The sequence below is a fragment of the Excalfactoria chinensis genome, chromosome 32 (genome assembly GCF_039878825.1).
Source record: "Excalfactoria chinensis isolate bCotChi1 chromosome 32, bCotChi1.hap2, whole genome shotgun sequence".
Taxonomy (NCBI): domain Eukaryota; kingdom Metazoa; phylum Chordata; class Aves; order Galliformes; family Phasianidae; genus Excalfactoria; species Excalfactoria chinensis.
In genome coordinates, this window is record NC_092856.1 from 129,145 (window position 1) to 144,275 (window position 15,131).

A 15,131-nucleotide genomic window follows, 5' to 3' on the forward strand; every position below is an offset into this window, starting at 1 on the left:
TAGCGGGCGCAGCTCAGATCACGCAGCACCCAATGCCCGATCAGTGCTGCTGGCTCCTCCTGGTGGCCGCATCCCCACCCGCAGCGCTGGGGGGGTTCTGCAGCTCCAGATGGACGTGGAGTCGTGGGATGGCTGGGGTGGAAGGGACATGGAAGTAGCACAGAAGCACGGGATCACAGTGGTTGGGTTGGAAGGGACCCTATAGGTCACACAGCTATGAGTCACAGCACAGCTGGGGCGGAAGGGACCTCAAAAATCATACAACAAGTGGGGATCACAGAAGTGGTTTGGGATGAGAGGGGACTTTAAGAAGCACAGAATGTCTGCATGTGCCAAAGGGTGTTGAAGGTCACTGCTTCCAGGATGGACTCCTGGGCGACACCACTTCACCTGGACATGGAGCAGCTTTGGCTTCTCAAACCCTGTGAGGAATTGGGCTACTTACATAAGGGGGTGAAGATTTTAACCCATCGGGGTTTCTTCTCTCCTCGAGCCGTATTCAAAACAAAAGGCCATTCCCTCTTCATCTGTGTCCCACCGCTGCATTTCATCCCATTCAAATGCTATTAACCTGGTTCTAAGGGGAAACAGAACCCAGGTGAGCCCCTGGGGAGCAGAGGGGGTTCGAGACACATTGGGTGGCAAAGTGAAGCCACAAGCAGAAGATCAGGGAACCGCAGCCCTGAGCTCTGGGGCTTCCTACAGAGCTATGGGGCTGAGTCCGGAGCCTGTGCTCTCACCTCCAGCTGTCCCCTCCTCGGTGCAGGCATGGAGTTTAAAGTGCTTAATGCTGATGGCCGTGATCACATGTCCCTTTCCGTCGAGAGTCACAAGAGCAATGAGGGAAGATGATCTCGTTGTAACCCTCACACGTCCGCAACATGTTTAAATACTGAGGAGAGAAAGCAGGCATGTTGGCCGGGTTACACCTCGGGATGGGGATACGGCCCCCCTCAGGAACCCCTGCAGCCCTGCACGGGAAAGCTGGGAACCCACGGGCAGCAGGGCTGCCCAAAAGCATGTCTCTCATCCAGGGGGGTCCCCTAAAGATGCCCCCATCTCAGGGCTCCCCAACTGGGCCTCCATTCAAGGACTTCCAGCACTGTGATTTCTCATTGCAAGGAAAGGTTTTCATGGAGCAGAACCACAACATGTGAGAGGGGGGACACGGAGAGGCCAAGAGCCACATCTCCCTTTGGAGCTACAGGTGACCCCAGTGCAGGAAGTGTCTGCTTACTGATCCTCGTGTTGGTGAATCATTAAGAGGCTATCAGCCTTCTGGGTGACTCTTCCAGGGTCACAATGGGGGATGTCAGAGCTGTGTATGGGCTGGCTGTGGGACCCCAGTGCGGGGTTGAGCCCTGAACTTCTGCCAGGGCTACAAAGAAATGAAGGCACAAGAGCACAGCAGCTGCACTGCAAGCAGCTGGAGCCTGCTCCTCTTTGTGAGGCCACCTCTGGAGCTTTTGGGGACAGAAAAAGAGCTTTGCCTCTTGATGGCTGGGGAGCAGCAGCTGTCCCTGGAGGGCTGCAGGGGAAGGACTGCTATGGTCACCCTTTCAGCACAAGGTTTTGTGGCTGCTTGGAGTGGTGCTGGAGGAAAACAAGCAGGACAGGTGGGACAACTCACCATGACCATCTTCCTCTGCTCACACAGCTTCTGTAGCTGGTAGGATTCTCCTCTGCTTTGATGTAGCCTTTCTTGACATCATCAACAGCCTTAAACAGGAAAGAGAGAGAAGAGAGAGAAGAGAGAGAAAGAGAGAGAGAAGAGAGAAGAGAGAGAAGAGAGAGAAGAGAGAAGAAGAGAGAGAAGAGAGAGAAGAGAGGAGAAGAGAGAGAAGAGAGAGAAGAGAGAGAAGAGAGAGGAAGAGAGAGAAGAGAGAGAAGAGAGAGAAGAGAGAGAGAGAGAGAGAAGAGAGAGAAGAGAAGAGAAGAGAGAGACGAGAGAGAGAGAGAGAAGAGAGAGAAGAGAGAGAAGAGAGAGAAGAGAGAGAAGAGAGAAGAAGAGAGAGAAGAGAGAGAAGAGAGAGAAGAGAGAGAAGAGAGAGAAGAGAGAGAGAGAGAGAAGAGAGAGAAGAGAGAGAAGAGAGAGAAGAGAGAGAAGAGAGAGAAGAGAGAGAAGAGAGAGAAGAGAGAGAAGAGAGAGAAGAGAGAGAAGAGAGAGAGAAGAGAGAGAAGAGAGAGAAGAGAGAGAAGAGAGAGAAGAGAGAGAGAGAAGAGAGAGAAGAGAGGAGAAGAGAGAGAAGAGAGAGAAGAGAGAGAAGAGAGAGAAGAGAGAGAAGGACGACCAGCAGTCAGACTGCAGGATCCCACCAGCACATCCCAGGGCCATCAAGAGCCCCTGAGCACCATGCAGAAGGACACTGGAATAACATCCCCTGGAGGATAAGGATGGACCTGAACATCTGGCTTGGCATCCTGCTTTTGCCTTTGGGTGTCCCCTGGCTTTTACCCACCATGCTGCTGGAAGGCAGCACTGGCATGGAATCCTGTGTTACCCTTCAGACTGAGCAGCCTTTCCTTCAGCCCTATGCACCCCAAGTTCTGCCTGGCGGCTCCCAAAGTTCCCAGTCAACATAAGAGCCAGTCTAGGAAATCACACAGCTTGCCAGCAGCTATCTTTAATTCAGTTTCTACCAGGGGCTGGTACTGCCTCAGTTTGGAGTGTCAGGAGAGCATTTCTGGTGGTGGAGATAGACAGAGCAGGACCCATCTTACTGAAGTAGGCAGATATCTACCTCTGGGCTGGTCATCCTAGCCTGGCTTTCTACAGTCAAGGGAGAACACGGCTCTTCTCAGGCTCACTTCATCCTATAGGGCAGCAGCATAGGAGGGGGCAGGTGAAATGACAGAAACATTGTGGTTCCTCAGAGCAGGGAGAAATCTGCTCCCCCACTGCCCACAGACCTCATAGAGAGCTGGGGATATCAGCTCACCCTGGGAAGGGGCAGCACGGAGAGCTGTGTGAGCCCCACCATACAGCCCCAGCCAGCAGGATGCACCCAGGCCAGGCACTGCTGCTCCTCAAAGCCATCTAACCAAGGAGAGCAGTGGCTGCAGTAGTTGTGGGAGCTGGGCTGCCAGCAGTTCATAGACTCATTAAGGTTGGAAGAGACTACTAAGATCATTGAGTCCAACCCCAACACACCCCACCATGCCCACAAACCATGTCCCAGAGTGCCACATCTCTGCAGTTCTTGAACCTCTCCAGGGGCCGTGCCTCCCCCCACTCCCTGGGCAGCCTGTTCCAACACATCACCACTCCTTCGGGGAAGAAATTCTTCCTGATAGGCAACCTGGGTTGGCTTACCTCCAGCACAAGGCTCCAGCTCTCCCAGGGAGCTCTAGGGCACCCACCTGATGGAAGAAGTAGGTGACTGCCAAGTCGTTGTCATTGAGAAGAGCCTCCTCCTCTGTCGTGAAGAGCCATTTCCGGATGGTCAGGCACGTCCCCGGCACCGCCGAGGTGTAGTTCTGCACGTAGAGTTTGTGGGGAAATTCATTGGGTGCCAGCTTGCGCACTGCAAGAAGCAGAGGACACAGGGATGAGCTTAACTCAGCACCTACTTCCATGGTGCTGGATCTTGCTGGTCCCCTTCGACAGCCTCTGGGACACAGACAGGAATGTCACCTCAATACTTTGCCCTGTACGACAGCACAACAGCGGTGAGGGCCATCTCTGGGTCCCCAGCAGTGCACATGGGGCACACGCTGCCATTTCTCTGCATTAACCTCAATGAAGCAGCTGGGACTCCTTGCAGCACTGCCAGTAGCCAGCCCTGTGCTCAGAGCTTCACTGTGATGGATTGAGGAAGGGAGCCCACCAGGAAGGGTATGGCCACCACTGCTCCCACTCTGTAGTGCAGATGTGACACTGGGGACAATGCTTGTTCAGTGAACCCACTGTGAAGCTGGGGGAGATCAGAGCTTTCCAAGGCCTGGCAGCCCCCAGCACAAGCTGGGCTGGAAGGAGGAGAGTACTAAGCATCAAAATCCCACGTTCCAACCCCAAATCCCATCAGACACTGATGGACAGATGAGATGATGAGTGGCAGCTTGCAGCCCATTGCAGCCTGGACCCAGCTCTATGTGTGCACAGAGCACATCCCATCTCCTCTGCAGCCCCCCTGCACTGAGATGCTGCTTGTGTCCGATCTCCAGCTGTGTTTCAGTGATGCTGGCCGCCACCTCCCTCTGAACCAAAGTAAAACGTATCTCAGTTAAACAAAAGTGTCTCCTTAAACTGCTTAGGAACAGGAAAGTCAAACAGCAGCAAAAAAAAAACAAACACCAAAAGCCATCAGATTTTGAGGGTTCCCCATTATCAGCATTGTGCCTGCCCGGTTCCTCCAGGGCTCTTGGTTCTGTGAGCACAGATAAGAGCTGCAGGAGTGCCCATGGGCTCTGCCTTGGCTGCTTCTGGCTCCGGCTGGCCCCTAGCACTTACCAAAGGAGTGATTGATCACTTCAAACAAGGCGAAGTAGTTGGCGGTAATGCTGTCCATTCCAACCTTAGCAGCCACGGCCTGGAGAGTAACCAAAGGGAAGGTGGGGTGAGAAGAGCAGGAGGGCTGGGCCAGCTCTGCGTGGGCTGCCCGAGCACTGCCTACCCCAAGCTGCTCACACCAAGGAGAATGGGTGCTGGATGCACACAACTGCTGTGCCAGGCACACTGCGTTACAGCCACGGCGCTCGCAGCCATCCGCCAGCTTTAAAATGTTATCAGGGACAACTAGTTCATCCCCTGCTCCATCCTTGCAGCCAAGCCAAGTAAACGCTGACTCAGCGCAGTGTGAGGTCAGGGCCAGTTCCCACCCTCCCTGCTACAACACTCACGCTCAGGAGGGGCAGAGGAGCCAATCTCTCATGTTCAAAAGAAAGGAAATAAAGCAGCCCACCTGGTACACCTGGTCTGTAGTGCTGTTCTTTTTGACTCTGACTGTCACTGTTGTTATGTCTGGTAACGCTACCCGGAGCTCCACGTCTGAGACACCATTGTAGTTCTGAAGAAAGGAAGAGGACAGGAATCAGTGGGGCTCTAAGCTGAGGGGCCGGGGAGGTGTAGGAGGGGTCACCCCTCCCAGCTCAGGCTGAGCTGAGCCAGGAACTCCACAGACCAAGTACTGATTGCCTTGCATTGCTAATTAATGTGGTCATTTGTACACCATCACACCCAAGCCTCCAGAATCCCTTTTCAGGCTGCAATGGGGAATACTGAAAGAAGCAGCAGCCTGATCAGACAGGGGGCAAGCAGCCCACAGAAGGGCTCAGGGGGCAGCCTTGTTTTTCTGCTGTTGCTTTCTGTGTGTCTTTGGCAGTGTCCCTGCTCCCCAGTGCAGTCTCTACCAGAGCAAAGCTGCAGCATGCTGCCTTCATGCCTACCTCATCCGACTCCGACAGGAACTCCTGCATGATGTCACTCTCTCCAATGACACGGATGGAGCACACTGCAGGACAGAGCACAGGTCAGGGGCCTACCCAGGGGAAAGGCAGCTGCCCCTCCAGGAGCTGCCCAAAGGACAGGGCGACAATGCAGGCAGCCAAGAGCAGGGAGAGCCTTCTCTAAGTGAGCTGGGGCAGGTGGGCTGGCACCAAGCAGAGAGTGCAGCAGTGCTGGGTAGATCATCACGTGAGATATTCCCCCCGGGCAAAGCCCAGGCTGCAGGCAGTCGGCCAACGGGAGGTTTCAGCTGTACTTAAAAGCGGTGTAAGGATTTCATAAATAGTTATTCCAGAGGGAACAGAGCTATTTGGGAATTCAGGTCAAGTTCAAGAAATAATCTGGGGCTGAAGAGCATCATGCTGCACCCGAATGCGACCAGCCTGCCCCTTCCTGCAGCCAGGAGCAGGAAGATGAATGAGCTGTGTGGGGTGGGGAGAACCTGACCTACATCCCACTGTGGGGCTCACAATGTGATGGAGCTCAGCGCTTCAGCCATGAAGGTTCTATCTGAATGTGGGGGTAGAAGAGCCCTGGAACTGAGCCCAGAGAGGCATGGGGGAGTTTCTCTGGAAAGATTCAGTCCCACGTGGATATGACCCTGGACAATGTGTAGCAGGGAACTGCTTCAGGGTTAGGCTGGGGGATCTCCAGAGGTCCCTTCTGACCCCTGTGGTTTTGGGATTGTGATTCTGTGCAATTCCTGCTCTCAGCTCCATACCTTTCTCCAGGTACTCCTCCAGCCCTCGCCGCCGGGCATCCAGCTGCTGTTCCGACAGGGAGAAGGGCCACTTTCCAGGGAGACGTGGGAAGGTGAAATTGGCAAATTCCCGTTTCAGGTTCTGGTGCAAGATGGCAAACTCACGGTATCGCTTGGAGCAGAGCTGCCGACCAGCCATGTAAACGTTGTACACCTGAGGGGAGCAGAGAGAAGCAGCTCAGAGTGCAGCCAGCAGGGTTTGAGCTGCAATGAGAAGTATGGTTCAACGCTTCCAGCACCACCTTGAGAGAGGAGGAGGAGGTGCTGGGATGGGGCCAGGAGGTGCAGAGAGCAGCAGCTCCAGCACAGAGGTTTCTCTGCTCCCCTACAGTCCCCCAGCACCACCCCTTCATCCTCCCAACAGCAAAGCCCCAGCCTAGCTCTGGAGCAAACAAAGAGGTCTCTTCCAACCCCTGTGGTTTAAGGTTTCCCCCAGCAAAGGCAGGAAGCAAGCACAGGGTGGGCAGGATGACAGCCCTGAGGTTTGCAAGTTGGGCACCTTTCTTTAATTCATTTCCCCCCATATTCTCCAGAGATAAAAAGATGATGAAAGGGAAAAGGAACTCCCCAGATGGGAAGCAGCACATCAGGACATCTGCTCCCTCTCACCTCAACACTTGGTATAAAACAGGAGTGCAAACATGAGCAAAAGCTCACACGAGCAAAACGATGGCTCATCTTCTATACTAGTGGTATTAATAAAAATGTTTGCAGCACACAAGAAATAACTGCAAAAGAATAACCAAGCTCAGGCTAAAGAAGTCTGCATCAAAAGCAGACAATAATAAATTAATGAGTTTCCATATTAAAGGCACAAAGGGACCACTGCCACCCGCTGTCCACAAGCAGTACATGAGCTCATGGGAAGTGCCATCCAGCCAGTACCAACCACAAACTTCTCTCCATTCTGCTCCACGTGCTTGTAGGTAGGGATGGAGATGGGCACGGCCTGCTTTTCTGTGTAGTCGTAGAAGGACTGCCCCAAGGAGTCGTCACTGGGGTCGAGGTTGTCAGCCTCATGGGGAGGCACTGACAGCACCGTCAGGATCAGCTCCTTCTCCCCAGCACGGATCAGGTCCACCACTTGCTTGTGTGTTGCTCCTTCAACGTTCACGCCGTTCCTGTAAGACAGTGGGGAAGCCGTCAGCAAGGCCAAGGGGAAACCCAGAGCCAGCCCAGAAATCCAGCATGGATCTGCCTCCCCAGCAGCAGAAGGTAACTGACATCTCCATGGCTTCAGCTCCCTTCCTGCAGTGGGTTACACCAGCAAGAGAGAAGCAAGAAAAGCACGCAAAAAAAAAACCGCCCCAAACAACCCACGTAGTTCCCACGTTCAAACTCTGCAAGTTCTGCTTCGGTGGGAGCAGCTCTGCAGCTCAGCTCTGCCAGGAAGCAAGCAGAGCCCAGCTGCACCGCTCTGCTCTCATGACATGGGGTTTAAGCTTCATCCATTTCTCCTACTGACAGTTTATTGGGTTATTTGTTATGGTACTTTGTTCAGGAGCTTCCAACACAGCCAGAAGAACTTTAGGGGTTTTGCAGAGCCAGAGAATGCTTTAGATTGGAAGAGATCCTAAAGCCTGTCCCATTTTAACCCCTACAACTGGGAGGGACACCTCCACATCCAGCCCACCCTGAGCACCTCCAGCTGTGGGGCAGCCACTCAGCGCCACCGAATCACACACTGCTCACGTGGGACCAGCTCTGGAGCCAACAAGGTTTAGGTACGTGAATATCTAAAGCAGGTTTTGTAACACAGAACTACACAGATGTGCGTCCCGAGAACATGAGGTGACACAAGAATGGGGGAAGAAAACACTGACTGTCCAACACACACCATTCTGCTCAGGCAAAAGCCACCTCTGGATCCTCTACAGATCCAAAACATCAAGATTTCAATACATCTGAGCTGTAGCTTCCAGAGGAACAAGAAAGAGAAAGGAACAAGAAGGGAAAAACAGCCTTGCATGCACAGAGGGCATGGGGGAGTCATTTTGGGAGCTGCTGTTCCCACCCCAGACCCAGCACCCACAAGCACATCTGCTGCACTGCCAGGCAAGGAGACAAGTGTTCTCCCATGTTCTTTTCAGCCCAACAGCTTTGCTTTCTCTCAGCAGTTCTGCCACAGCAAGAGCAGATCCCTGAGCCCGGCCCTGCTCCATCCAGACTGTGGGAGTTGGGCCCTGAGCACCTCTGTGCTGCCTTGGGAAGATGTTGTTTGGAGAGTGGTCCAGAGAGAACAGTTGTGTTCCCTTCCAGATGTGAGGATGAGCCTGTTTTAACTTCTGATAAGAACTACACTTTGTAGCAAGACTCCACAAACTCTGCTCCGAGTTTGGCATCCAAAGCATTCCCTGTGTAAACAGCTGCAGGCAGAGCTTTGCCCTGAGTCCAGTCGTACACTCCAGAGGTGATGGGAGACCCCCCAGCATTGGGAACAAGCCTGGAACTTACTGGAGCAGCCTGGGAGAAGCTGCAGATGCTCCGGATTCTTTGTGATAAGGGAGCCCAAGAGCCACACTCAGCTCTTCCAGTGGAGTAACGAGGTCACAGAGCTCAGAATTGGGGAAATCCCCCCCTCTCATCACAGTGGGATGGTGCCATTCCTCACTGGCACACAATGCTCTGCAGAAGCAGCACTCGTGTTCGTTCCAGCTGAGCGAGGCTCACGTGCTGCTCACTCATTCCAATGGGAGATCGCTTCCATTCAGTGGAATTAAAGCCAGGCTGCAAAGTCCTCCAGCACTGCTGCCCGTGTGGGATCTGGGTGGCCCACAGCAGGACTTCTCCCTGTAAGCAGAGGCTGACAGCCCTGCTCACCTCAGTGTTTCAGCAGCCGAGCCCCCACACAGGGCAAGGGCAGCTCTGCAACAGAGTCACCATAGCAACTCTGCCTGCAGAAATCCTCCACAAACCTTGAGGAGAAAGGGAATGGGAAAGGAGTGTGCAGAGCTGCAGCAGTGGGTGAGGTGAGAGGAGCCACAAACATGCCGACAACCCAGCATGCTTTTCCTGGGATGCTCAGCTGCTTTTCTCTTTGAGCTCCTGCTTCCATCTGGAAGCAGCAGAACTCAACTCACGGGTATTACCCACACCCTTCCCAGGTGCTCAGCCCAGCTTCAGCCTCCTGTCCAGCTCTGGGGGATGCCAAACAGGCCTGAGGTAAAAACCACATGGTCAGAAAGGATGATCTTGGAAAAGACCTCCAAGATCATCATGCCCAACCACTGACCCATCACCATCATCATGCCCACCCACAGGATCACAGATTCATTACAGGATCACTGAGTCCAACCACCAACCTGTCCCCATCACAGCCCAGAGTGCACAGCTCAGCTCTGCACAGGAAGGGCCAAAAGGAGAACTCTGCTCACTGCAAACCACAGTGGGACAGAGCACAGAGAGCAACTTCCCCTGTGAGGTCACCTCTCCAGCCAAAGGCAGATGTGATAAAATCAGGAACAAGAGGTCCTGCCCCTTCCACTCCCTGACACTGATCATTGAGCTTCTTCCTCACCTCATGGAGCAGAAGGAACCCACAGGCATCACCAAGTCCAAGCCCTGAGCACGCTGTGCACCCCAGGGCCATCAGCAGAGCTGTTATGGAATCAGGACTGAGGCACTGTGCTGTGAGCTGAGGCTGAGGCATGCACTGCTGCCACCAACACAAACACTCACCCATCAGGGCTTCCCAGTGCCTGTTTCCTCCTGGGTCCCTTCCAACCCGGGATATTCTGTGATTCAGAGAGCCATGGGAACCCAGCACGGTTGGGTTGGAAGGGTCTTCACACCCCCAGCCCTACCCTTACCAATGGGCTGGCTGCTCCCCACCCACTCAGGCTGCTGAGGGTCCCATCATGGCCTGGAGCACCTCCAGGGATGGGGCACCCACAGCCTCATTGCCCTGTGTGTAAAGGATTCCATCCTCACATCTGACCCAAATCTTCCCTCCTTCAGTTTAAAACCAACGGGCCCAATTCTCGGGATATCCCACGTGAAATCCCAAGGATGTAGCAGAACTCCCCAACACACCAACAGTAAGGAAGCTGTACCACACAGAAGAACATCTCACTTCTCCCATTTGTGCACCAAATGACTCATTTTTCTATGAAGACTTTGAATTTCCCGACTGCCTGCCAAGAGAAGACAAGGAAATTGGCTGTGGAAAGCCTACATGATGCTGCCTTAAAGTGAGGACCTCCCTTGAGATGAGGGCTTCTACCACCCAGTGCCTCTTCCAGCTCTTGACCCTCAGCTCCAGGACAGAACTCAGGGCACCCCCAGGTACCTCCAAGCACTTCTGCTTTTCCTGCAGCACATCAGTTCTCACCAGTCACGGACGCAGCGATGTACTGCTCCCTGCTCTGGGAAGGGCAGTTATTTCCCCATTTCTTATCACCCAAATGCTCTTCCTAGATGGAAGCCAGCGTTCCTTTTAAGGCTACAAAACCCAGACCTCACTCAGCATTACTTTAAACATAAATAACCCTTGGAAGAAATCATTGAGTACAGTTCCAGCAACCATCCCCACTCCTCCATGTGCAGAATAAAAGCAGGAACCTGGGAGGAACAACCACTTCCACAGCAGCCTCTCTTAGGACACCTTAAGGGAGTCTTAATGCCCCCATGCACATTTACACGCTCTGCTCTAGCAAACTGCAGTGCTGCCATTCAATCACCTGCTCCAATTACGTGAGCAACGATGCCTTGCAAATGAAGCACTCCGAAAGGAGGCAAAGAACAGCAATGCTTCAGATGGTCCAAAACTAAATAGCACTTAAAAGAAAACAAATATTGACTTAACACATAAAAAAAGAAGGAAAAGCATTTTTGGAACTCAGTGGTCCTTTGGGTCTCTTTCAACCCAAGCCATCCTACGATTAGGACACTTCAGAGGCTCAACCTGTATCAAATACAATGGCAGGCAGCTCCCACAGCTGCAACAGGAGCAAGAATCAAAACCAATAACCTCAAGTGCCCTGAGAGCAGCCAAGCTTCAGGACAGACAGACCTCCAAGAGCTCCATGGCCAGCGCTGAGCTGGAGTTTTGGGCACAGCCTCGTCGGCCAAAATGAAAGCAAGGATTGGAATTGGCTCGTGCAGACCCCAACAACCCCTCCTTGAGGGAAGTTCAAGCAGGAATGTTGAGAACAGAGAGGGAACGATGGAGAAAGGCACACAAGAAAAGCAGCGTGGGATGCTGAGCGTGGCACGTTGGCTCTACGGATGGAGCAGAGGCAGCAGATATGGAGCTGGATTTCTCCAGCTTCAGTAATTAAACTCATCCCCATGAGCACACAGAGCATTCTGTCGGAATAGACTGCAGAAGTGTTAAGCCAGGGCAGATAAAAAGGTTCTCTCATTTATTTAATTGCACGCTTAATGGGAAAGCCAGCAAGCGAGGGCTCTTCATTTACCCACCGCTGTTATCTCACTCAAGGAAAGAGATCCATTTGCACTTTTTTCCTTGGACGTCCCTCGAGCTCCATGCACAGCAAGGGATGGGACCACACTGAGAACCAGGGAGCCCAGAGGAAAAAGAAAGGACGTTCCTTGAGCCACGTGAGGTTAAGCAGACACCCTTAAAGCCTTTGGTCCAGGTAAGCCTGCTGACTGCTCCGTAAGGTGATTTGCTGGCAACAGGCCCCTTGCATGAGCAGCACAACGCTGCCATATCCTTCCTGCTGTGCTTCCCCAGAGCAGCAATGGCTTCTTCTGGCTCATACTGATAGGCAACATCCGACTTTGGGCCAAGAAGTCAGAGTTTCATTTCCTACAGGACGAAGCTGGTCCGTGGCAGTGTCAGCAGCCCCAGTGCTCGGCAGAGGCTCTGCACAGCCACGTGGTCTTGTCGCCTGTTAAAGAGCTGGTTGGGCAATGCCATGCCAAAGTCTTAAGAGAAAAAGTGGGGAAAGCCTATGAACAAAACATCAAACATCTCTCCTGTTCTGCAGGACGGACAGCACTGCACCCGCACCAGGGTCTCACTGAGCTCCCTGTTACCAACAACTACATCCTTGTCAACTTGTTCTGAGCCAGCTCCCTGCAGACAGAGTTAGCAGCAGTGCAGAGCTCCTCCCCGCCGAGATTAGTTATGATTGTCATTCAGGGTGATAATCAAGGACTAAATGAGCTCTCATTGTCTGACTCCAATGCCCTCAACACCCACAAACACACAACGAGCTAAGGAGATTAGAGAGCACGCCATGGCTGCATTGCAAAATCAACCTTGGAAAGCAAGAGCTGCACTTTAGGTATGGGAGTGTAGAATGGATGGTGAGAAAGGGCTGCGAGAGCACAGGAACCCAAAGAAAACCTCCAGAGCACACCTTGGGCAGAGCATGGAGCAAGATCCATGTCCCATAGCCCTGTGCAGGCTGCTCAGCACAACCACAGCACAGAGCCCGGAGCCCCGTATGCCACAGCGCAGAGGACGGGAAACCAGAGCTATTTTTGGAGCCTGTTTTATTGTTTCCTGCTCGACTCACGAGCACACTCGGACTGACTGGCAGGAGCTGGGCTTTAATCAATGCCCGTGTCCTGCTGAACACACAGGCAGCGTAGGGCTGGCGAGCTGACTGAGGCATCCCAGCTAATGAATGTGATAGTTGATACGGGGAGAAGGTGAAAGCCAACCTGATGGAGCTACAAGATGATCCACAGGGAGATGAGGAAGTGGCTTCACCCTGGAGATGGGCAGGGAGAGGAAATCCCACTGCTTAGCAAGATGGAACAGCACAGCCCAGGGAGGTGGTGGGGTCTGGAGATACTCAAACCCACCTGGATGTGATTGTGCTGCAGGGAGCTGCTTCAGGGGATCTACAGAGGTCCCTTCCAGCCCCTACACTTCTGTGTCTCCTTCACACACCACATTTTAAGCATCTCCCCACAAGGCAGAGCTCCAACCTGGCACCTTACAACGCATACAGACATTTCCCTGGGTCAATAAGAGCTGCTCTCACATCGCTCCTCCAGGTGCAGAATTCAGCTCCAAATGCTTCTGCTGCACATTAAATCAAAGAGGGATGGATTTGGGTCATTGGGAAGAGCAGCACTCAGGGCCTGCTGCAGGGCACAGCCACCTCCAGCCCCGCACTGTCCTTCAGAGCCCAGCAGCAAAGCATTCCTGCTGCTGGGAAATCCCTGTAATTAATAAGTAATTGAGCTTAACCAACTCAGCACTGAGTACAAAGGTGTGTAGAGAACAGCTCAGCACGGGCAGAACCAACCCAAAGAGCTGCACGGCGATGTGCCCGTTGTTGGTCCACCAAGTCAACACCGATGAGATTTTTGTTAGGAAAGAGAAAGGTTTCAACAAGGAGGTTTCAACACACCAAAGCATTTCTATGGGAGGACGTTCCCTGTAATTCCTGCAAGGGACAATCAAGGGGTCAGGATGTAACCAGCACCAGTTCAACCCCGTCCCCCTCTGGTGCCTGTACGGACCCCAGAGCTTCACCCAAGCACGCTGCTTGAGGGAAGAATCCCCACACACCATAAAGAAAGGGAACCTCAAAATGTCAGCACAGCAGAGGTGGAGATGGCATCCACACACCCCAAAGGATCCCCCCAAAGCTCTCAGGGATGCCACTGTGCAGCACCCCCTGAATTGTCCCTAAAAGCCCCACGGGGGGTAGAGAGGGGCAGTCCCCTATGAGCGCTTCCAATGCAAGGAATGGGGCACAGCCCCACAGAGAGCCCTATGGAGGGACAGCAGACTCAGACCCCACCTTGGGGTGCACACAGCACTCCCTAATGATCCCCCATGAGGTGTGGGGAGCCCCAACCGGCCCTATATCCTGGTGGGGAACTCCCACCCTCCAACCCCTCAAAGACTCTCACCCAAAGCACCCTCCCCCTGTGAAGCATGGGGAGCCTGAATCAGCCCCATAACTCCCCCAACAGCTTCAGTTCAGAAATGGCCCAGACCCCATTAACCCCTTCTACACATCCCCAAACTTCAGTGAGGCTCAGCCCTCTCAGGACTCCCACAAACCTCTCAGGACCTCTGTATAACCCCCTCAGGAATTCCTCTAAGACCCTTCAGAACCCCTGAGGCCCCTCAAACCCCCCTATGATTCCTCCTCTCAGGACCCATCTCAAACCCCTCAGCTCACTCAGGACATCCCCTCCAATTCCCCAGACCCTTCAGAACCTCCTCGAGACTGTCCCCAAACTCCTTATGACTTCCCCATAAACCCTCAGCCCACTCAGGGTGTCACCCCAAACCCCCCAGGACATCCCCACAACCTCTCAGAATCCCCCCAGGACCCTTCAAGGCCCATCCCAAACCCCGCAGCCCACTTAGGAAGCCTTCAGCCTCATCAAGCTCCCTCTCAACCCCCCCCTCAGCCCCACGGGCCCCCTCAGGATCCCCTTCAGCCACACCAGACCCCTCAGAACCCCCCGATCTCCCTCACGACCCCATTTCCCAACCCCCTCAGGACCCCCCTCAGCCACACCAGGGATCCCCAAAGCCCCTCAATCCCGATGCAGCCACCACACCCCCCCTCCACACACCCCCCTCCCCCGCAGCCCGGGCCCGGCGGCGGCCCCCCCCGTACTCACACCTCCAGGATGCGGTCTCCTTTGCGGACCCCGGCCCGGTCGGCCGCCCCCCCGCCCAGCACGGCGCTGACGTGCTGCAGCGGTGCGTAGAGCTCGCCGTTGATGCTCCGCAGCTGCCCGCCCTCGCTCACTTGGCCCCGCACGTTGAAGCCGTATCCGGATTCGGATTTCACGATGCGGACCACCCGCGGTCCCCCCGGGGCTCCTTCATCGCCGCCGTTCCGCTGCGGGGCCGCGGCCGAGCGCGGCGGCCCTTCACCCTCCTCGTCCGCCATCTTGGCGAGCAGCACCGGGCCGCGCCGTCACGCTCGCAGCGCCTCCTCGGCCACCGTAGGCGCAAAGGCCGATGGGAAACGTAGT

At 54.1% G+C, this 15,131-nt stretch overlaps 1 protein-coding gene across 1 annotated transcript; it reads right to left on the bottom strand.

Annotated features, from left to right (window-relative positions):
- Window positions 1-40: 40 nt before the first annotated feature.
- SNX27 (sorting nexin 27) lies at window positions 41-15,101 on the bottom strand. The gene is given in 12 exon segments (XM_072358609.1): window positions 41-132; window positions 741-816; window positions 818-892; window positions 1,631-1,677; window positions 1,680-1,719; window positions 3,361-3,524; window positions 4,451-4,529; window positions 4,902-5,006; window positions 5,386-5,450; window positions 6,165-6,357; window positions 7,093-7,324; window positions 14,772-15,101. Coding segments are annotated over 12 exon segments (1,443 nt in total). The 5' UTR covers window positions 15,047-15,101.
- Window positions 15,102-15,131: the final 30 nt, after the last annotated feature.